This window comes from Anser anser (genome assembly GCF_964211835.1).
Source record: "Anser anser genome assembly, chromosome: 14".
NCBI classification, from domain to species: domain Eukaryota; kingdom Metazoa; phylum Chordata; class Aves; order Anseriformes; family Anatidae; genus Anser; species Anser anser.
In genome coordinates, this window is record NC_139735.1 from 7316193 (window position 1) to 7337829 (window position 21637).

Genomic DNA, 21637 nt, shown 5'->3' on the forward strand with positions numbered 1-21637 from the left:
GGGAGCTTTTATGGGAAAGGTCCTCTCTTTGCAGCCCTACGTTTCCTTAGAGAAGGAGCTGGCCGTCCCTGCCCTGTCCATGAGCCATCCCGCAGGAGGCAGCTGGGCACGGGTGCTGCAGGCTGAGCACTCATGACCCAGGGCCACCCCTTGGGATTAGAGGACTGGGAGCAAGAGCATCCCGCACCGATGGCCCTGCCAGCTGGTGGCGGGGAGCCTCTGGCCTCCAGCACACATCCAGAGCCATCAGCGACTGGGGAGCTCAAAGCCGAGTGCTCAAGGCCAGTGCTTCTGCGGCTTTGTCTTCTCACACATCCCTCAGTGCTGTCCAGTCACGCTGGTGATGTTGCAGAAATACGGTGTTTCTCCAGTCTAGGTTGTTTCCATGCCCGCTCAGGCAAGTCATTGCCCCCCTGCTGCAAACCGCTGCTGGTCAGAGCCCCCAGACCCCGACCCCTGGACATGCAACACCAGCAGCTCCCACCTCCTGCGACACCATCTCCTGGCTCCAAAGCCAGCCAGAGGTGGGGTGAGGGCAGAGATGAAGGCTGCGAGGGGCTGGCTGCAGGGAGTGAAAATCCAGACGTTTTGCACCCCTGGGACTCAGCGCCCTGCACCGCTTGGTTTGGTGCCAGTGGGGGGAGTTGAGGAGCTGAGACTGGGGGGAAGGAATCAGCTCACAACTGCACTGAAGGCAGAGGACATAGGGACAACAAAAATGCCTTTCTTGGGAACCCATTTTATACAAATTTATTGCACATATAGATGTATTTGCAGCCATATTTATATAAAGGCTGTATCTCCTGCTGAAATGGTGCCGTTGTGCTTGGCCCCTGCGCTGTGCGATGCCTGCTCTGGACGCTGAGATGCTATCTCAGGGACTTGCTGCCAGTCCCAGGCAGAGCCAGGGCGGCTCAACCTGTACTGCGCTGGGGACACCTTGCAGACGTCCGATGCGTTCCTGAGGTGGATTTCTGGGCTGGCGCCAGGCTGGAGGCTTTCTGCAGGTGCCTGCTGGTACACTGGGAGCTTTCCCTGCCCGGGGCTTGCTGCATTTCAAGTAAACCCTCAGTCCCTGCAGGTTAAATACGTCTCTCCTGAAAGAGGGAAAGGGCTTGTGTTGAACATTTTAGATCAGAGGGGATCCCCCGGCTGAGAAAATCTCTTGGCTGAGTGTCTGGCTGAGATGGGCGGCCCGGCTCGGCGGGCGGCAGATGGCAGCAAAGCCGGGCTCAGGCTGTGCCTCCCTGCCTGAGGCTCCCAAATCCCCTCCTCGCCCTGTCCCGGGCCAGCAGCAGTATTTCTTTCCTAACAGAGCTTCCTTGCAGGGAGAGGGGCCTTCAGCCAGCCTCTGCCCGGCCCCGCTGCTTTATCTGCGGGGACCCACGGCTGGGGCAGCGCTGGCGAGTTCAGGCCCGAGCCGTATCCCAAAGCAGCCACCTCTGCTTTGCCGCAGTTCTGCGGGACGTGGGGAGGCGCAGTCCCAAAACCTCTCTCCTTACCTGTCCTGCGGTCTCTCCCCTCTGGGGAAGGATTAAACAATTCCCGCTGTGCTCCCTGCTGCTTTGCTGGGGGGTTCTGATCCCTCTCAAGGGAGATCCCTGAGATGTTGGAGAGGGAGAAGGAGCCCCCCAGAAAAATAAAATAACAACAACAACAAAACCAGGACCAGGTGTGGTAGCTGTGATCAGGTTTGCAGTGCTTGTCCCTGCCCCCAGGCAGCACAGCCGGAGCCACGAGCCCAGCACAGGGCGACCGAGGCACCCAGAGACGGGGCGATGGCAGAGGGACAGCCGGGGGGGCGAGGAGACGCCTGTTTAGGGGATTTTGTTGAGTCACGGTTTGGGACTGGCAAACCTCCAGCACTTCACAACCAGCTGGAAGGAGTTTGGGGCTGTGCCACCCTGAAAGAAACAGGAGGGGAAAGGAGCTACAGCCCTGCCGGGGAGCTGGGAGCATCTTTTCCAGCCCGCCCAGCTCCCACAGCCCCCTGCTCGGTTAAAAGTAAATGGGGAGAGAGCAAAGTCTGCTCTGCGGGCACGCAGCCCTGCTGGTGGGGCAGCTGCCACCGGGAGGGTGGGCACAGGACAGGATCAGGCTGTGCCTGGAGGCATGGGGGGGGCGCAAAGCGGGGGACAGGCCCTGGCTGCATAATTTTAGGGAACTCAGCCTGTCTGTAGGCTGGAAAGCTGCACCGGACCTTGTTTGGCTCACTGCAAGCCCATTCTTCGCCTACACCAGCACCTGCCCCGGTGGGAAATTCTCCCTGCTCAGATGCAGCCCCTCTCTCCTGCCTCCCGGGGCACGAGTTATCTCCGGCGCTTGGGTCCTGGGTGCCGGCATCGCCCCACCCAGCCTGGCTCGCCTGAGATGCTGTTAAGAGCCAGGGCTGCCCTCTCCTGATTACACACGTGTGTGAGGCTGCGTTTATCGTGGGCAAAGCACTGCTGGCTCATTCATTCCCTCTGGCCGCCGCCTCCGCTGCCGAGAGCCCCGTGCTCGGACCCCGGCTGCGCTATCTCCCCTCTTCACGTGAACTGCGCTATTTGCAGCCCGCCTATCTGGAAAGCAACACCGAGCAGGACGGGGACCCTGGCCTCTGCCCAAGGGAAGGTGCCGTTTCCCACTGCCTGGGGACCTGGCTCCTGCAGGCAAGGACGGATCCTGATTGCTCCCTGCTGGTGCTGCGACCCCCTGGAGGCCAGCTCCTGGGGCAGAAAGACCTCCCAAGTGAGATGAAAAGGGTTAAAAAAAAAAACAACAAAAACACACAAACATTTAAATGTGAGCACTCAACCTCACTGCAGTTTCTTTGGGAGTTTTTCTGGTGTTTGGAAACGCCTTGCACTGCCTTGGGCGAGGTGGGTGACATCCCGAGCGGTCCCCAAAGAGCAGCTGGGGCGCCTGCATCGCTCAGCAGATCCCCCGCTTGGAAAAGGGACAATGTGGAAGCGTTTGGTCCCCCTGTCCATCCGGGGAGCGTGGGGAGGGGGATGTGGGACAGCTGCTGGAAGCTGTGGGAAGTTTTTCTCTGTGTTTGTCTGAAGGTCGGTCAGGTGTGCCTGGGTGCCCCGTGGGCAGCGGGAGCACCAGCAGCTCGATGCCCCAGCCTCCACCAACATCATCGGTAATCGCAGTGTTGTCACCGTGCGCAGAAAGGCAGGAGGCACCTTAATGAGGCTCACTAATGTACACTATTTAATTAACAGCTAAGGCAGTACCCATGGAAATGGCCAGCACTGGCACGGGAATTGCAGTGCCACATGGTGCGGGACGGCTCGTGCCTCCCCGAGGGAGCACAGCGGGCGAAGCAGCCTCAGCACAACCGGGGTGAGAAAACGGAGGTTTGGGGGGCTCTGCTCGTCCCCACCACCCCGTGCAGCAGCACAGCCGGTGGCTCCCAGGCTGCCGCCGCGGCGTGGTCCCAGCGTGGCTTTTGGCTTTCCCTCACGTCGCGCCAGCTGCAAGCAGCCCCTGCTGCTCCGCAGGCCCTGGCTGCCGTCCTGCTCCGCGCTCCAGCTGCCTTCACGTGTGCCTCCACGCTCAGATAAACTGCGGGGATGTTTTGGTTTGGCACAGGCTTCAGTTTTGCATCTTTAGGAGAGGAATTACAAAATAATACGATAAGCCTGTGGACTGGAAACAAGCTCAAGAAAAGCCGTCTCGGGTGTAAAGAAGTCTCCGCTGCCCTGCAGACCTCTGGGGTAAGTTTGGTTTGGGGCCATAAATTCCTGCAGGAGGTTTCTGAAAATCTGGAGAGACCTCGGCATTGCCCTGGGATGGGACTGTGTCGAGCTCGAGCTGGCTGTGCTGAACAGAGAGAAGATTCTGCAGCAGGAGCAGCAATTTGCAGGGGTGGAGAAGGGAAATATGGGCTTTTCCCCCTGTTTGTTGTCTGTTTGTTTTATTTCAGAGGTAGGAGAGGAGAGAAAAGGTGTCTCTCTGTGAAGAGGGTGAGTGTGGCACTGTCTGGCTCCCTGTCATCCACTCTGAAGCTCTGGCCCTGCTTGCTGTCAGATGAAAAAAGGTTTAGGAACAAAGGGGGTTAGCTAAGAAGCATGAAAATCTAACAGACTGAAACACTGGCAAGAAATCTTGGCTCAGACTGCACACAGCCTCACGTTGCATTCATTTTGCTCATGATTTAACTTCAAAGTCTAACAAACACCCTGGCAGGAGGCTGGACTCTTACAAGCCAGCGCCGTCACTCACACCGGATGATGAAAAGCTCTCAGATCACCACAAAAGCTGGCAAGCAACGCATAACAAAATCCACCTGCGAATTCCGCTCTTCTGAACCCAAACAGCAGGAAAAATCTTTGGCTGGTGCTACCGCGTGATTAGCACTGATCCACAAAGTGCCACGCGGCGAGGTGGCATCCAGAAGTGGCTCGCAGCCCCGTAGCCCCCATCACCTGGAAGAGGAGAGATGCCGTCGCTGGAAGACGAGAGATGCTTCTCCGACGGTGCTGCTGGAGGCTGTGAGCAGGGAGAGCCGAGGAGCTGCTTTAGTTCATTTCCTCCCTTTCTGGCTGGGAGAAGAGGTTGAAGCAGACTCCAGTGGGAAGTGTCGCTGCCTACCTCTTCTGTGCCCTCATTTGTCACCGTGATGTGCTCAGGAAATCTTTCCTGGGAGGTTCTGGGGCCAGAAGAGGTTGAAATGAATACTGTTGCCCTGTGTTTGGTTTGGTTTTCTGATCCTCCTTCCCAAAACAGAGCTTCTACACCCAGCCCATCGATGTACTCAAGATACAAAAAATAAGAACTTCTCTAGCTACTGTTCTCTGCCAAAGAGAACAGCAGAAAGAGTTTTCAATAGATTGTTTATATCTGAGTTCCTATTGTTCATATCTGAGCTAGGATTGTGATGGGAACCAGACAAATTCAGATGTGAAAGATCTTGTGTTTTTTTTGCGTGTCCTTCGTTGGACACAGATCCAATGTACATCATGTTGCATCCTGTGTGTACATAATATGTGTGTATTTTATTTCTATATAGGAATATATCTTAATTCGCGGCAGAATATTCCCTCCTCTAAAGCAGAACTATTTTACCCAGCCCGTTCAGCATTCCCAGTGCTTACACAGAGGTCAGCGGGATGCACCCATTTTACAGAGCAGGTAACAGGGGACAGCACCAGTCCCATGACCACGATCAGCTCCCCGGTGCTGGGAACATCTCCAGTCCCTGCGGTGGGTGTCTTCTTCCCTTGTAGCTTGCTTGGCTGCCAAGAACCGGAGCTCGTTTGGAGGTGCAGGGGTAGCAGAGGCAAGAGCCAGAATGAAGTCGCAAAATGGAGCCTCTCAGCCTGGGTCTGTGGTCCCTTCCCCGTGCCTGCACTGACTCTCCATGGGCAGTGGGTGAAGGAGCCTCCTGGGTGCTTTGCAAGAGCACGTCCATGAGCATCCCAGAGTCTCGCTTGTCCCCTGGAGCCGTGCTATATTCAGAGGTGAAGTAGAAATGCTCCAGTTCATGCCTTTGCAGCTCTTGAGGAGCCACCACTTAGGGCTGGCAGCAGTGACATCCGTAAGCCACTGACCAAGCAATCCCTTGCTCCCGTCTTCAGGACCAGGTTGGGTTCTCCAGCCCTCCTGAGATCCCCTGCACAGCCAGGGCACCCCCTACAGCCCCCTGGGCCCTGCAGCACCATTTTACACCCGCAGCCCACGTCCCTGCAGGCTGGGGAGCAGAGGGACAGCAGGTTTCCCGTCGCCCAGCCCCGTCTCACTTTGCACTCGCCCAGCCACAGCTCGTTCCCATCCCCAGTGACCTCCCTGGGGACAGAGCATGAGCGTGAGCCCTCGTAGCTGTCCTGTTTGTATACACAGGCCCGCTGTTGACACAGATCTCTTAATCCCCCCCTCTGTCCCACGGACTGCGCTCGTACAATGGGAGCCGAGGCTGGGTGCTGGCACTGCACTTTGCTGAAACCCTTTTGCCCCTGACTCGCTGATCAGCTGCTGACGGGGTGTTATCGGGCAGCTGCGGCAGGCTCGGTGGCCGTGCCCACGTGCTGGTGAAGGGGACTGTACCCAGCTCAACTTGGTGGTACCGGGAAGAGGCGGGTGGGGGCAGGACCCGCGTGTGCTGCTCGTGCCTTGCTTTGCTCCCCGTTAGCAGCTCTCACTCCATGGGCCTTCAGCGCGGAGGTGGAGGTGGCTCAGCTCGCCAGCCAGCAGGCTGAGCTTTCCTTCGCATCAGCAGAATAGCGGAGAAAGCAAACGCAAAGCTGGCGAGGCTGGGCAGCAGAGAGCCCGGCTCTCTGCAAAGCCACAGGGGAGGGGATGCTCGGATCCGTGCCCCACACGCACCTCGGTGCACCGGGGTGCCACAGGACAGCAGTGCCAGCTGGTGGGCACAGTCCCAACACAACAAGCACCGTCCCCACTCAACAGAGCGCTGTCCCCATGCCAGCCTGCCAAGATGCAGCGTGCTGGGGAGAGGGAGCTCATTGCAGAAACCTCTGCTGTGGGCCGTGAGAGGAGACCCGAGCACCATGCAGGAGCGCCGGACTTCTGCACTGCTCCGTGAGAGCAGGCGGCTCAGCCCCACGTTCGAGACCGGCTTTCAGTTGGATTTCCTGCCCCATTCCTGGGATGCCCATCAGAGCCCGGGCTGCACGAACGCCGGGTGTTTGTACCTGCTGCTGGAGTCGATGTGGCTGCGAAAGTGGAAACGAAAGCGCTGTGGAAAGACACTTGGTGTCCTTGAAATCCTGGGCCCAGAAGTCTGAACTCACACACAAAATAATGGGAGAATTTTAACTTTCCACCTCTCTGTTTCCCAGTTCCCTAGCTGTCAGAGAGGGAGAACGGCACAGGTCGGGTCCGTGCGCACTGGAGCAGCGCACAGCTCCCAGCACGCCGCCTGCCAGAGCAACACCCGGCAGCAATGTAATTATGTTGTGGTTCAGGGTAAGATTTGAATGGCAAGGCCCAGGGCTTTGCTTTGACTGCAGAGGGGTAAAACAATATTTAAATAGCTACCAGCCTCTGAAAGCAGCAGGACTCCCATGGGAAAAGAGAGAATCTGCGGCCATGCGCTGCCCATGGGTTTGTTGCGAACCTGCAACCTGCAAAGGGACAGCATGAAGCTGCTGGGAGCTGCCCCTGATTCAGTATTTCATAACACTGGTGGTTGACTCTGAGCCTTTTGGCTGTTAATTATCCTTAGGTGCTTAGAGAAAAATATCCCCAGGAAAATATCCCGGGAATCCCACTCGTAAATCTTATCGATTCTCACCTTGGGTCTTTGGGAGATTTTAGGGCACCTGCGCAAGCTGCTGCCACTTGAATTAATTGAGCTCCGCGGACCAGCTGCTGGCTGGTGCCTCCCTGCACATCAGGCACGATGCAGCAAGATGCGCGTCCCCAGCCAGCTCTAGCACGAGGTGCTCCTGGCAGGAGAACCGCGGGCTCTTGGGACTCGCAGCCCATTTCCAGCCTGCTTTGTTTCTCGGTGGGAATGGCACGTCCTGGGAGGGGACGCTGGATGTCTCCTCTGAGGAACGGAGACCTTAAGGCATTCTGAAAAATGATGCTAAAACTTTTATACCTCATCTCTGTTTGCAAAAGTGTCTGAAAGATTTTTGCTGAAATTTCTGAATGCGGAGGAGGTGCAGGGGGAGGAGGAAGCAGTGTCCTTGGCAGGTAAATATTCCATTTCAGAAAATATCAGCCTCAGTGGTCAGCTTCGGCTGTGTTTTCCAAAGCACCTGGAAACAGAAATAACTTAGGGGATAAGTTAAGCAGCCTCAGGCTGATATATCCACAGCAAAGTATACAAGGTGGGAAATTCTCGTCTAGAGGAGGTATGGCCTTCTGTAGCCAATATCATCAATAACAAGGGAGGGGGAGTGTTTCCACAATTTTTCTCAAGTAGACAAAGTTATTTATTGGCTTTAGGAGAGTCCCACAAGAACTCTGACTTTTGGAGCAAAAAGTTGTGATGATAAAAGCCGTCACCTACCATTAGATATATTTTTTCCCATTCAATCAATTTATTAAAAACATGTAAAAACTGCCGAGCAGCCTTCAGATGGTTAATTCTGGGATATTTACTTTCCTTTAAATGTCACTTCTTAACACCAGGAAAAGACACGCAGAGCATTGTCGACACAAACCTGTTTGCCACACCGTTTTCCAGAGGACAGAAGATGTGCATGAGCTGAGGAGGGGCTCGGCAGAGCGGACACAAGCTGGTCTCCGTCCCAGCGGTGGGGCACGGGGCCCGAGCAGCGCGGTGCTGCCAGGCTGGTCTGCGAGGTCGGGCTGCTGAGCCCGAGCCTCTGGGCTGCGGAGTCCTGCTAAGCGAAAGCACTTTGTAATGGGAATGTAATGGAACTCGTTAGTGTCTGCCATTTTATTACGCGGGTTGAAAATTACTTATTAGTGCGGATGCGCTCTGTCTTCCTGCTGATCGCTCGTATGTTTTGCTACAAGGGTACAAGCACGTTCATCTCAGAGCCAGGGAGTATCTTCCACCTCTCTGAATCACCTGGCCGCAGATATAAAGGGACCACGGGACTGTCCGGGAGCACTCAGCATATTCCGATTAAATAGCAGAATAAAAGGTTTGGGGTGTTTCCTTTTAAAATACTCAACTTCTCTGTGAAGGCCACAGTGTGCCGCTAATTTGTGTCTGCTGGGGCTGGGAGGCACCTGCCACCGCCGGGTGACGCGGGCTGGCGGCAGCCTGACCTCAGCCCCAGTCACTGCTGGGCTCCAAACCAGCACCAGCGTTTGGGCTTTCCTCCCTGTGCGGGAGGGAACCAGGACTGAAACAGTCCCTTTACACTTTCCTGATGAGAATCCTTAGGGCAAGCTTGGTGCTTTTCAATGGCGAGCCGTCAGGTTGTCCGAAAGAGAAAATCCCCCTCTAGGTCTCAGCACCGTCACTGGTGGCACAGAGACCTGGGAATGGCTCCGCACCAGCACGCCACAGCGCGAGCTTTTCCCTTCACAAATAAGATCTGGGTGTCCTTCGGAAAATCTTTTCTCTGTGGATGTCAAAGGTAGCCCTGCGATTTGATCGATCATGTTGAATCTGCAAGTCTCAGGGGAGCAGAAGAGATATGGCAAATATCTGGGCCAGCTGAATGAGTCAGAGGGCAGCAATGCGAAGGAGAAGAATTTGCATAACCTTGAGTGTGTCGTCCCGCACAGCGTCCCTGCCTGGCAGAATTCACAGAGCAGCAACAACTACGTAAATAATTCAAAGCATATGACTCAGGATAGGAAGTTTGGGTTTTTCTTGGCAAAATCCCCTTTCTCTTTTTGAAAGCTTTAAGGTCCCCGATCCTTAATGTTCTGGTGTTCATGTTTAAAGCATGGGCTTGCATCTGGTGGCCTCGTCAGGTGTCAGAGCGATCACCGTTCGCTGGTACCGAGCAAGTGGGGTGAAGGTACTGGGGAATGGCCACGAGATTCACTTCAAAAGTGTGCTCCTGGTCCAAACGACCTGCAAGGTTGGCACAGCTTTGGGATGGAGGGGAAAAGGATGTGATCAAGAGCACACCCAGTGTGCTGCAGCTGCTCACGGGCACCGAGGAGCAGATTACAGCTAAAGCAAAACCCTGTAAAACACTCTTCACGTTGAACCTCCGTCTCCAGCGCCTGTCAGGCTCTGCTACTCGCTAACGTAGCTGCTGTCGTTTTACGCCCCGTGATGTCTAGCCGGGCTCAGATCTGGTTTTCATGTTGCTGAGGAGGGAACGAGGGTGGAAGAGATGTTTCTTTGTTGTTGTTGTTGTTTTTTAATGTGAGTTACATACAAACACATCTCTTTCAGGAGAAACACACTCATGGTTTGGCCACTAATAGCTCAGGGGTGTTGATATCATCTTAAATACCAGGCAGTTCAAAAACTGTTAACGTAAAGGTTGTTTGAAGTCTATCAGCTGAACGGTTCAATGCGTCAGGAGCTCGGTTTAAAACATCAGCCACCCTGTTGGCCTCTCAGCAACTTGCTGCGGGTTTTATGAGGGCTGGGGGAAAAATGCATGGGGCTGAAGGGGAACAGCTCAAACTGCTCAACTCAGGTCAAAACCACACACTGTACTTGTATGAATATAGATAAAATCAGGCAATTGGAATATGCAGAAGGGGGCTGAGCTATAACATCAGCTGGCAGGAATGGGATGGTGTAGCTAAGGGGTACATCAGTCACCGCTGCTTTGAGCCTTCCCCATGCACACACCCTTAGCAGGAGGCCTAAGCGCTGCCGCTGAATTAAAGCTATTCCCAAAGTGAGGATCACTGCCCCAGGCGAGGTCGTCAGCCTGGCAGATACAAAGCTGGGGATATTCAGGGTCAGGTGAGACTTAGAAGTGCTCCGAGAGGTTAACGGCCACCATCAAAGCATCTTTATATCTACAGGCCGGTGTCAAAGCAGCCGAGGTGTCTGTGATAAATATGCAGGCCATGCTTCATTCAGGGAGAAATAAGTAAGCTGTTGTGCTCAGATCAAGGGAGGCTGGGAACTTCTGCCCGAATCTCAGCTCTGCATCTGCTGATGCCGGCAGAGGAGTTTCCCCGGAGACTGCTTCCTCGGAGCCCGCTCGGCGGCTGGCTGCAGTGGTGCACTGAGGCAAGAAGCACAGGGCTGGGAGGCAGCCCCGCAGCCACTCAGCGAGGTCAGGCAGGCGCGGGGACACGGCCGGGGTGAAGGATTAGCTGGAGAGGCAGGCTTGTGGATGACGGCTTGGTGCTTTCGTCGAATTTGGGGAAAGCAGAGCTGGATTCGTTCCCAGTGCCGCAGAAATGCAGCGACTTCTTGGCTGCTTCTCAGCACGTCCCTGGAGCCCGGGAAGAGAAAATTCCAGCTACCGACGCAGTAAATGCTGCCTGCTGGGCAGAGTAAGGGGAGATGGGCCTGGCATAGGTGAGGACACCGAGGGAGGACCGTGGTGCCTGGAGATTGCTAGACGTTGCCAGTCTGTTTAGACTGACTCAAGTCTGCATGCGCAGAGCACAGCTCACTTGCAGAACTGGGCAGGAGCTTCCCTTTACGTAAGGCATCGGTGTCTGAGAGGCGGCCACCGAGGGCAGCAAGGCAATTTGTCCTCTTGGCTGGTGCATAAAGGTTGTACACAGGCTCGGCTGCTTGCGCGGACACTTCCCTTTCTTCCCTCTCGCCCATTAATTTATCTTTTAACATTTAAAACTATGACAGGGTTTGGTCTGGCTGACCACGGAGCGAGCGTGGAGCGCGAGACTCACCCGACTCGCTCCTGCCTTGCAGCCCTTGAGCCACTTTGGCTCTCGCCCACCGCGGGCCGCTTCCTGCTCACGTGGCAGCAGAGCTGCTCAGCGCAGGCTGTCATCTGCTGCCCAGCTGAGGCCGGCACCGCATGTCCCAAGGGGCCCGAGCGCAGTAACGCTGCACCCCGGCTGGGGGAAGGGGAAAGGGACCCCACCAGGCTGCACGTCCCCCCAGTGCAGCCCGCAACGTTGCTCCTCAACCGGCAACGCGTTGTGCTCACCGCCGGAGGACCCACTCCTTGCAGAGGGTAAATGAGGGAGCCTGGCCAGAGGGGAGGCTGGCCCAAATGGCCAGGAGATGTGTAGTCCCTGAGCTAAGCTTATGAGAGAGTAGAGACCCGCTGGGAGACATGGGACGGGACTATCAGGAGTATAGGACGTGGCCTTGTTGTTGCAACTCAGATATGACAACATCTGCTCTGGATATTCAGCCTGGCAGCAAGGCCAGCAGCCACCTCTTCTAGAGTTATAATCAACTTACATAAATTTCCTTTTGCAACTGTACTGGACAGATTCTTAGATGGTATTTGGGGCCGTGGCACATGCTGGTGATCCCTGAGGCTGTGGTACATGGTGACGCTGTGTCACACAAGTGTGCTCTCTAACCTGAGGGTAGCCAGGAGGATCCTGAGAGAGAAAAACCTTTTTTAAAGCCTGGGTGGGAATGGAAGTTTCCTCAGGCTCCATTCTGGTTTCAGGGCTGGAAACGTGAACTGTGCTGGCTGAGGGAAGAACTAGGGAATAAGGTCATGTACCTGGGGCTGGGTATCAAGGGACACAGGAGGCCAAAATAGTCTCAGCAGAGAATCTCTGAGAGCCAGACTCCTTCCTCTGGGGGTCTGTCAGACCTTTGATTCTGTCGCCCTCCTGAACGAGATGCTAAGCTACGTTTGCCTCTCCTTTCCTTCTGATAGTCAAGCTGTGAAATCAGCTTTTCATCCTTCTCCACACACCATCAGCTGGAAGCTATGTTCACAGAGCCTTGTCATGCTGTCAGTTTTCCTGAGGGGTCTGCACAGATGCCTCACTGGAGCTGTATTAAAGCCAGGTTTTCTGGATGAGCATCTCTGGGTACAAGTGGAGTACGTGTTCTTTGTTGGAGAGAAGAGGCTGGTGCAAGGCTTATTATGAACCAAAGCGTCACCGAGAGCCACTGTGAATCAAGTCTTGCTGCATGATAACAACAGCAGTGCAAGTTTGACATTACGCCTTGCCTTTTGTGTGTGTGTAATTTGTGTGTAGGTACAGGCAGGATTTGGACTCTCTGCCTGGCCTTCTTTAAGTATTAAGGGACGAGGACCGAGGACATTAGAGACAATCACGACCGAGCAACATTCCGTCAGCGAGAGATTAATCAGGTGTTTTAACCTCCTCAAATGAAAGTGTGCAGGTTTTGCTGGGTACAAAAGCTAGTCCTTTAATCTCCTTCCATGAAACACATTGCATTCCCCAATCATCTTTGTAGTCCTTGCTCCATTTCATCATCCTTGAATGTGGATAACCACAATTACACACACTGCTCCAGAGGAAGGTTCATCAGTGCCGGCTGTAATGGGATAAAGAGCTTCTGATGCACTTGAGGCTCACGCTCGCCTTTTTCATGTGCTTTGACGTGGCGCGGTCAGCCTATGACAGGGACCAAGCCACTCTCTCCCGGTTACCTTCACCAACCGGTCTTTCTCATGGTCACATTTAACCCTCCTGGGCCACACGCTGTCCTCGCGGACCTCTGGTCTGTGACCTCCCCCTGAAGTCCACACAACCCGCTCTCATCCGATGCCTGGCCCTGTGTCACCGCGTGGGGTACAGCCAGGAGCGCGCCCATTTTGTGGTGTGAGGCGCGGAGCCCCCTCCCAGAGACCCCTCTTCTTGCTTCAGCCATGAACCCCCATCCCACCGCCCCCTCTTCAGCCTTCCTCCTCAACCCCCCCCCCCCAACACCCTCACCGCGGGGCAGCTCACCACCAGCAGCCCCCATTTTAGGATCGGGCATCCCCCCGGACACCCCCCCGCCTCCCCCAGCCCCACACAGCACCGCGGTGCCCCACAGAGACCTTCAGGGCCCTGCCTCCCCCCCCCCCCCCAACGCCCCCCTTCTCCCCTCAGCGCTCCCCCCGCCCCCCCCCCGGCCCCTTTAAGCGCCCCCCTCCCGCGCCCGGCCGTTGCATCAGGCACGTGCGCGCGGCCGGCCGGCCCGCGGGGGCGCGCCCCGCCCCTCTCCCCGCCCCGCCCCTCCCCTCCCTTTCCCTTTAGCCGCCGGCCGGGCGCGCGCACGCTCTCGGGCACGCGGAGGCCGGGCCGGGGCGGCGCGGTGCGCGCCCCCGCGGCAGTCGCGTGGTCCCCGCGCGTCTCCATATTGCTGCGGCCGGCCGGGAGGGGGTGGGGGGGGGGTCGGGGCGCCGCCGAAGAGAAGGGAGGGAGGGTGGGGGGGGGGGGACCGGGTAACAGCAGCGGCGGGGGCGCTCGGGGGCGCGTTCAGGGGAGTTCCCCCCGCGGGGGCGCGCAGATGGCGACGCAGGTGGAGGCGCTGCTGCCCGGCGCCCCGCTGCTGCCCGCCGAGGAGCGCGCCCTGGTGCTGAAGCCGCCGCAGGACGGCGGCCGGGAGAAGGGCGAGCAGCAGCAGCAGCAGCAGCAGCAGCCCATGGGCCCCGACGGCGGCCCCGCGGCTCCGCGGCCGCCCAGCGCCAAGCAGCAGAAGGAGGAGAGCAACAACCAGGAGAAGGAGAGCCTGCTGCGGGGCGCCGAGCCCGAGGAGGGCGGCGAGGCCGGCGGCGGGGGCGGCGCGGGGGGGCGCCGGGAGTTCATCGAGGCCCCCCCGCCCAAGGTGAACCCCTGGACGAAGAACGCCGCCGCGCTGGCGGTCAACGGGCAGTCGCCTCCAGGTAGGGGCAGCCGGGGAGGGGAGGGGGTTTGGGGTTTTTTTTTGGGGGGGAGGGAGGTTTGGGGGGGGGGTGGAGGTTTGGGGGGGGGGGGGGTTGCAGCGCCGACCGCGCCCCGGCCGGCCGCGCCATGCGGCACAGCGTGGGGCCGGCCCCGCCGCGGCCTCCGGGGGGAAGGGGGCGGCGGAGGCAAGGGGCAGAGGTGGTGGTGGGGGGGAGATCGGGGGCTCAGGGGGGAAGGGGGGGGTCGGGGAGGGCGCTGGGGGGCGGATTTTGGGGGTGCTCGGCGGGGCCGGGGCCGGGCACGCGGCGGCGGCCTCCCCTTCCCAGCATTCCGCCGCCGCGCAGGCAACGTGGTTGCTTCCCCGGCTGGCGGCGAGCATGTGATTTCCCCGGGAGCGCGGCCTCCTCCTCCTCCTCTTCCTCCTCCTCGTCCTCACCCTCGCCCACCTCTGCCCGCACACCCCCCGGGGGGGGGGGGGGCTCCCCGCCCGGCCCTCCCCACGTGCGCGGCTCCTTTCTCTGCCCACCCGCCGCCCCCTCCTCCCTTTTTATCCCCCCCCCCCCCCTTCCCCTCCCGGTATTGTGGGGGTCCGGGCGCGGCCCCTCGGCCACCAGCAGGACCCCCCCGGAGCCTCCCCTCCCTCCGCGGCCTCCCCTCGGCTCCCTGAGCCCCGGCAGCAGGGCCCTGACGCGGGGCCGGCATTGCAGAACTCCATTTTCCTCCACGGGCGTCGCCGCCGCCGCCTTCATCGCTCGCCCCTGGTGAAATCGCTGCTCGGGGGGGTGGGACGAGGCTGAAGTTTTCACTTTTCATTTTCCTGGGCCTACCTCGGCGGCCCCGCTGCTGCCAGATGTGACATCAGGCTCCCCGGCACGCTGGGGGTGTTTTTTGCAAGAGCGGCGCGCGAGGCTTGGCGCGCTGATTCATCCATCGGGAGGTATTGATCTCGGAAAGGCGCACGGCGCGGCGAGGCTCGGCTCGGCGGCTTCCCACCTGGAAAGCTGTCGGCGGAACGGTGGCGAGGAGGAGAAGTTCGGTGCGCCAGGTATAAACGTCCGCGCCTGCTGGGGGCCTGGCGCCGTGCGTTGCCGTCCGCGGCGGCCTGGTGCGCTGTGACACGCAGCTGGCCGCATCACTCCTTTGTGTGGGAGCCGGGCCCCGCCACGCTCCCTGGAAATCAACCCAAAGGTGCAGGAATACAAGGGCGTACCTCCAAAGCCCGTGCAGGCGATTGCAGGCCCTTCGGAGGTCAGGACTTTGGGGCGCAAACCAGCACCGGGCGACGCATGCGGTGGCTTTGCGGTGCCCCGGATGATTTTTGTTGCGGTAGGGTGAGGGGCTAATCCCGCAGTGCATGGGGTTTAGTAGGGCCTGGCCCGATTGTCCCGCTATTCCCGGAGGAGTTCAAATAATGGAATTGGTTTTGTGACGCTTGGCAGCAGCGCCTGGTTCCTGCGGTGCCCCGGACGCTGCCGCTCGGCTCTCCCGCACTCAGGGCATTGTTTCTTCGGCCGCCTGCTTCGTTAGCAGAGAAAACGTGTCAGGCGAACACGGCTGGCTCGCTCCCACGAGAGGCAGGGTCGTGTAGCGGCCCTTTGCCCGAGTGCCCTCTTGGAGAGTTTGGGGGCTCCTGCCGTGTCTGCGCCGCTTTGGGCGGAGGGTTTCTGACAGCAGATGCTTGCAGAAAGAGGCTGGGACGTGAGTTTGTGCAGGGGACGTGCTGGTGAGGTGAGCTGTGGGCTTGCAGTGACCTCCAGGGAGGAGATCACCCAAGAAAAGTGGCTTCTTCGTACACATGAAACGGGTTGGGTGCTCATAAATTGTGGAAGGGCACTACTAAATGTTCTTAGTTCTTAAGCATAGCCTAGAAAACCAGGGGTTGCAATCAAGCTGTGCTCCCAGCGCAGTGCTTGTGTGCAGAGGTCCTAAATATTGCCAGCCCTGATCCTGCCAGGGGTAGCGAGGAGACCCAGGAGCCAGCGAGTGTCAGGTCAGCTCTGTAAAGATGCAGAGATCCCTCTATGACTTGTTTTACAGGCTTTGAAAGCCCTAATTTTTTTTATAATGATTGTATTAATCATAGGCCTGTAGAGCAGATTTAATGGACGAGACATGCTCCTTGAGGTGTTCACCTGATCTGTGTTGGAAGCAGTGCTTATAAAAGTGAAGGGATTGAGCTCTGGCACAGATAAAACAGCCACGTTCAAGGTCGTCGTGAGTTTTTGCTGCCCGTGCCTGAACACAGACGTGGAAGAGCTTGGCAAAGCCACGGGACCGTGCAGGTTTTTGAGGCGCTTGACTTCCTGCAGCTGAACGCCACCTGGGGAGGTTGGATGCACGGCGGGGGCAGATGCTGGAGAGCTGCCTGGATCTGGTGGATTAGGCTTCATCTGCAGGGTTGGACGGCTCGCGTACCTGCCGCAGCGGTCGTGGGGTACGCCGAGGGCTGGCAGCGAGGTCTGCGGTGGGAAGTTGGAGTTAGACGTTCCTGCTTGCTCAGGGAGGTGGACTGCCGAAGCAAAGCCTCTCCTCGCCGCTTAGCCCCTCCTCCCGAAAGCACGGCAGCGTGGCGTTCGGTGGAGCAGCCATCAGAGCGGGTCAGACGACAGCGATACCGCTGATGCTGGAAGCGGGGGCTCAGGCGCTGGCGGAGGGGCGCACCAGAGAAGCTCCCTGGCGCTCGGTGAGGTGCGCACTGCCTTCGTCGGCGTGCGTTTCGGGTGGGAAGGGGGGGGGTCCTTGGAGCTGTGGAGTAACACAGGAACGCGTCCAGAGTGGCAAGGCTTGAGTTAGGACGTACTGCTCGTGAGGGACGCTGACAAGGCTGGTGACGAGCCCTCGTTTTTGCTCTCCGGTGATCAAGTAGCGAGGGCTGTGTGACCGTCCCCTGGCTGCGGGCGAGTTGCTGTACGTCCCCTTATCACGGAAAGCAGCGTAGCCGGAGCCTGACGTGCGAAGGCATGACGGGAGGGAGTGTGCGCGCAGCAGCGAAGGAAGCACTTTCTGACAAAAACAGCTTTGTGCTTTTGGCTATAAACCAGATTTGAAATGTTTTCTCCAAATTCTCCTATAGAGGAGGAGAAGAAGTGTGGCTTGCAGTTGAGACAGCTCGACCTTCTGGAACATTTTGTACTCCTCCGTTGTGCCCAGCACCAGCGCTGGTGATGACGCAAGCGTTGGTGCAGGCAGGTGTTAACAGCACCCCGTTTTGAAAACCTTCTGGATTTCTTTCAAGAAACGTTGCATCAAGGCACTTGGCGCTTCTTAATTTTTAAAGCCGTTTACGTCTTGGAAGTAAGAACACCCAGGTTTTAACGGCTGGCACCGCGAGCTTTGTCTGCGCTAACTTTTCTGCCGTTTTTCCTCCTGGCTGCAGACGCTCCGCCGTGAGAAAGCAGCACCCGGTATCTCCTGGTGGAGGTGCAGGAGGTGCTCTAGTTTCTTGAAGAGAGTTTGTTGCCTGCCGTTCGGCAGATGCAGGGGGAGGATAAGCAGCGCCTTGCAGAAGGCACACCTTAGTTCCTAGCAGCAGGCACCGGAGGTGAGCCGACTTCAGAGGGCGCCCGGTGGTTTATGGCTGGTACCGAGGAGGAGGCAGGGAAAGAACAATTCGGGAGTTTCTCACCCCTCGCTGACTAACTCCCCAAAGGGCTTTCCTTGAAACCAGCCTCCAGTGCAGGAGATAAGCTGTATGGGAAGCTTGTTTTACCCCTGGCATTTCTTCACATTCGGAGCAGACACGCACATCTGCCTGCCTGGGTATCCAGCAGGGTAGAGCTGCACACACCTATTTCCAAAGTGTTGGGCAATTCTTGCTCTGTCGTGGCACGTAATTGTGGAGCTCTTCTGGCTGTTGGTTGCAACAGAGCTGCTATCGCAGCAGGAGTCCTCCCCCCGTCGCCCCAAGTTTCCTCTCTGCCATACGGTTTTGTTCCGATCCCACAACTCGCTTTTGAGTAACGCTTCCCGTTTCGGTGGGGAGCACGAGGGCAGCTGGAACTCCCTGCTCCCAAAACGTGAAGGAAGGTTGGTGCTTTCCCTCCCTCCCCCGCATGCCTTTGCCCTTCAGCTTTGTGCTGGACCTTTGCCCTGTTGTGCACTGTTTGTTTCGGGAAGGCTGGGGAGCGCGGCGCGGCTGCTGGAGAGCTGACTCATGGGCCACGGTTGCTGGGATTTGGTGCTTTTTTTCCACCTGGACCTCTGGTTCCCGACTGCCAGCCACGAGGTATTGCTGGGTGATCCTCACCAGCCATCCCTTTCACTCCCACAACTCTTCCTTCAGGTGTTTTATTGCCTGTGATACCACGGGGGTTTGCGCTGGGATCGCATCTGGGATCGTGGGGCTGGACGGAGGAAGGGCGAATCGGGTGCAAAAAGGGCTGGGAATCGGGGCGCTGGGCTGCAGTGCTCTGCTCTGGCTTCCAAATTATGACACCCGATCCTTTCACTATGCTCAAATAGTGTGAAATTGTCCTCAGGGGAATGCCAAATGCCGACTTGGATGGAGTTAGGTTTCTCCTTGCACGCTTGAAACTACTCTGTAAGGAATCTCCGATCCCACCTTAGTGGTAGCGCTCGTTTGGCTAAATAAGGAACGGGCGTTTTAGTAGAAAGCTGTGCTCTCCGCACCAGGTTAGATATTTTAATCCTTACAGTTACTGCAGCTACAAACAGCAAGCGTTAAAAATATAATCACCTTAATGAAAACATAAATACGCTTGCATGCTGCCGGAGGATTGCGGTGTCCTTTGTGACCGCGCGGCTCTCGGAGGAGCCCTGCTCCCAGCACAGCAGCCAGGTAAACCCAGGTGCAGCTGCCGCGCTCGCTGTGGGTCTCATAGGTAACTGGTGGCAGAGCTGGGAAGGCTTCTTGCTCTGCTCTCCCAGTCCGATTGGGAGCGGTGAGCTTTGTTCGTTCCCAGCCATGAGGCACGTTTACATTATGGCCTTTGAAATGTTATTTATCCGGTGGTTTTGGCACTGAAGCCTGAACTGATGTACTACCAGTGGCTTGAATCCGTGTGCCGTGTGGTCTCCAGCGTGGCCACCTCTGCTTTTGCTGTTGTCTTCACTCAAGACAGTGCTTCGGTCCCAAACTCATTCTGTAGGTCCTGGACCTCGTCAGTGATCTACAGGTGGGGTTGGGAAATTTTTCTCCGTGCGCTGAAATAAAAGTGGCTAATGTGAACCTCTAGTAGCAGGTGATCGAGCTGCGTGGTTTCAGGTAAGAGGAGAGGTAAAGAAAGGCTTCTAAGAAGTTACTGCAGTGTTACAAGAACTTAACGCAGCGGTTTGTGTATTTAGGCAACAATAATTGGTGACCAGAACAAATGGGAACTGAATTTGCCCTTGAATAAATCAATTATCGGAGTTCTTTGTGGGAAGAGTCCCAGGTCGGGATGGGTCTGGGTTGGCTGGAGGGAGGCGTGGGTGCACGGGGGGTGCCGCAGCAGCGAGTGCGAACTGGCACGAGGCGTTTGGAACGAAATGGGTGTGATGGCAGTTTTAAGGCCGCACAAGACGTACGTTTTTTTGGGAAGGGTTGTGGGAACCGTGGCCAAGTACAGCGTCACCGTGTTTCCAAACATAGGCGCATCCTGTAACGGCAGGTTCCCAGAAAGCCCTCCTGCCTGACCTTCCTCTGTCAGGGCATGTGTTTGTACAGCGGGGCTGGGGGGCTCCTGGGGGCACAGTGCGTTGCCTTTTCCGAGCAAATCGGCGCCGGGCACGTGGTAGCTCTGCCAAACCCAGGATCACAGCGGGCTGGTGATGGAATTGCAGAAGCCATCCTGGCGGCCGCCCGGCCTAGCTCAGGTGTGAAGCTTGCTGTGGATTGTGCTAGGGTCAAGAGCTCTTCGTGCAGCATTAACGCTCCCTGTGCTCGAGGATATTCCGCTGGGACTTGCACGGAGAGGGAGGAAGGGCCCTGAGTTGGCTGGACTAATACCTGCATTAACAGCGGTTTACCTTCAGCGTCCTTCTGGGGCAAAGCTGACTTAGGAGCAGCCGCTTGCCTCGACACTTTCTGGGTTGTGGTGCCGGATGGGAACACGTGGCAGGCAGCGCTTCCCGGCGGTTGCGATGTTTTTTTGGTGTTGTGTTCTGAGTCATCCTATTTCTTTCCACGGTCACAAGTCGGAAGGACTGGCGGAGATCTCAGCTGCAGATAGCCTGGTGCTGGCGGCGTGTGGGAGGTGACCATGGCAGCCCTGGGTCAGCTGGAAGCCGCCGTTTGTTTCGGAGATGGCCGAGCCCTGACTGGGGTGGCGGGGCTGTGACCGAGGTGTATCCGTGCAGCCCAGCCTGCTCTGGGCGCTGCGTTCCCAGGCAGCGAGCTCGCCTCCTTGCTGGCACCCCTGGAGGCAGCTCCGCAGCCTGCTGCTGTGGCAGGCGGAGCTGGGCTGGGACCTGGCGGTCTCACCATTGCCTTTCTCCATCCTCGACCCTCTCATCAGAGTGTCCCCGGCCTCTAGCGAGGCCCAGGAGCAGAGTCCCTGCCCCAGGAGGGCGGTCGTGGAAGAGAAGCATCTCTGGTGCTCCACGGCATTTTTTTTCCTTTTTTTTTTTTGTGGTGCAGAAAGAGCCCTTGGTGGCAGTGACAGCACTAGCCAGGGAGGTCCTTGGGGCACCTGGAAGAACCGCGGGGGCTCAGACAGAGCTTGCCAACATCGCTCACACCCTCGCCACGCCAGCCGGACTTCAGCAGCGATAGGAAAGCTGGGCAGGGAGGGCAGAAACGCGTGGCGAGAGGGCTCGGCACACACGTGCTCCGTGCCGGTGCCGATCCAGATCCACGGACCCGCGGCTGTGGGGGGCACAGCCCCGAGGGTCGCTGCAGGGTGGGGGGGCGTGGAGGAAGCGGCACCGGCGTCTCCAGCACGGTGCTGGGCGCGTTGTTCCAGGCGAGCGGCGGCGGCGGCGCGTGCGGCGCTCCCGCAGAGTGACTCTGCAGTCTGCAGGGCATGGCTGCATGGCGGGGAGCAGCAGGAGCAGCAGCAGCCCCTCTGGCGGCGGGCGGCAGGGCACGGGGACGGCTCGCTTCTCCTCCTCCTTTCCCAAGGCCCTTTGGGTTTATTTTCCGCCCCCCCCACTCGCCTGTCGGGTGGTAGGTGGAGAGAACGGGGTGGGGGGGGGTCAGGGCTAGGTTCGGGAGATAGGAATCGGTCTGAAACGCTGAGAAAAGAGGTGAGTTTTTCCTGACCGAAGTATGCGGGGAGACGAGTATCGGGTTGGAAAAGCCACAAAAATGAGGAAAGGGGAGGCTTCTGGCGGTGGGAAAGGGAGAGGAAGGTGCGTGGGGAGGTCGACGGGAGAGGTTTGGGGGGTGGCGTCATACCCGCCTGGTAACTCAGAGGTGCTGCCGGATGGTGGGTACGGCGTTAAGTACCTCTAACTGGAGTATTTGCAACATCTCTTCAGCCTTCACGCTAAATTCACCCTGCTTCCCACCCCTCCTAACTGTGCCTTTGGAAGCGCCTGGTTAGGGACTAAA

At 57.8% G+C, this 21637-nt stretch overlaps 1 protein-coding gene across 3 annotated transcripts in view; it reads left to right on the forward strand.

The window, feature by feature from the left end:
* Positions 1-13679: 13679 nt before the first annotated feature.
* LARP1 (La ribonucleoprotein 1, translational regulator) overlaps positions 13680-21637 on the forward strand; it is a 45415-nt gene continuing 37457 nt past the window's right edge. For 2 of the 3 annotated variants that reach the window (XM_083798622.1, XM_083798623.1), the window contains exon 1: positions 13680-14144. In XM_083798622.1, the coding sequence (XP_083654748.1) occupies positions 13769-14144 (376 nt within the window). In that variant the 5' untranslated portion in view covers positions 13680-13768. Of the gene's footprint in view, positions 14145-14737; positions 15191-21637 lie in introns of those variants that run through there. The other variant, XM_083798625.1, reaches the window with a different exon arrangement.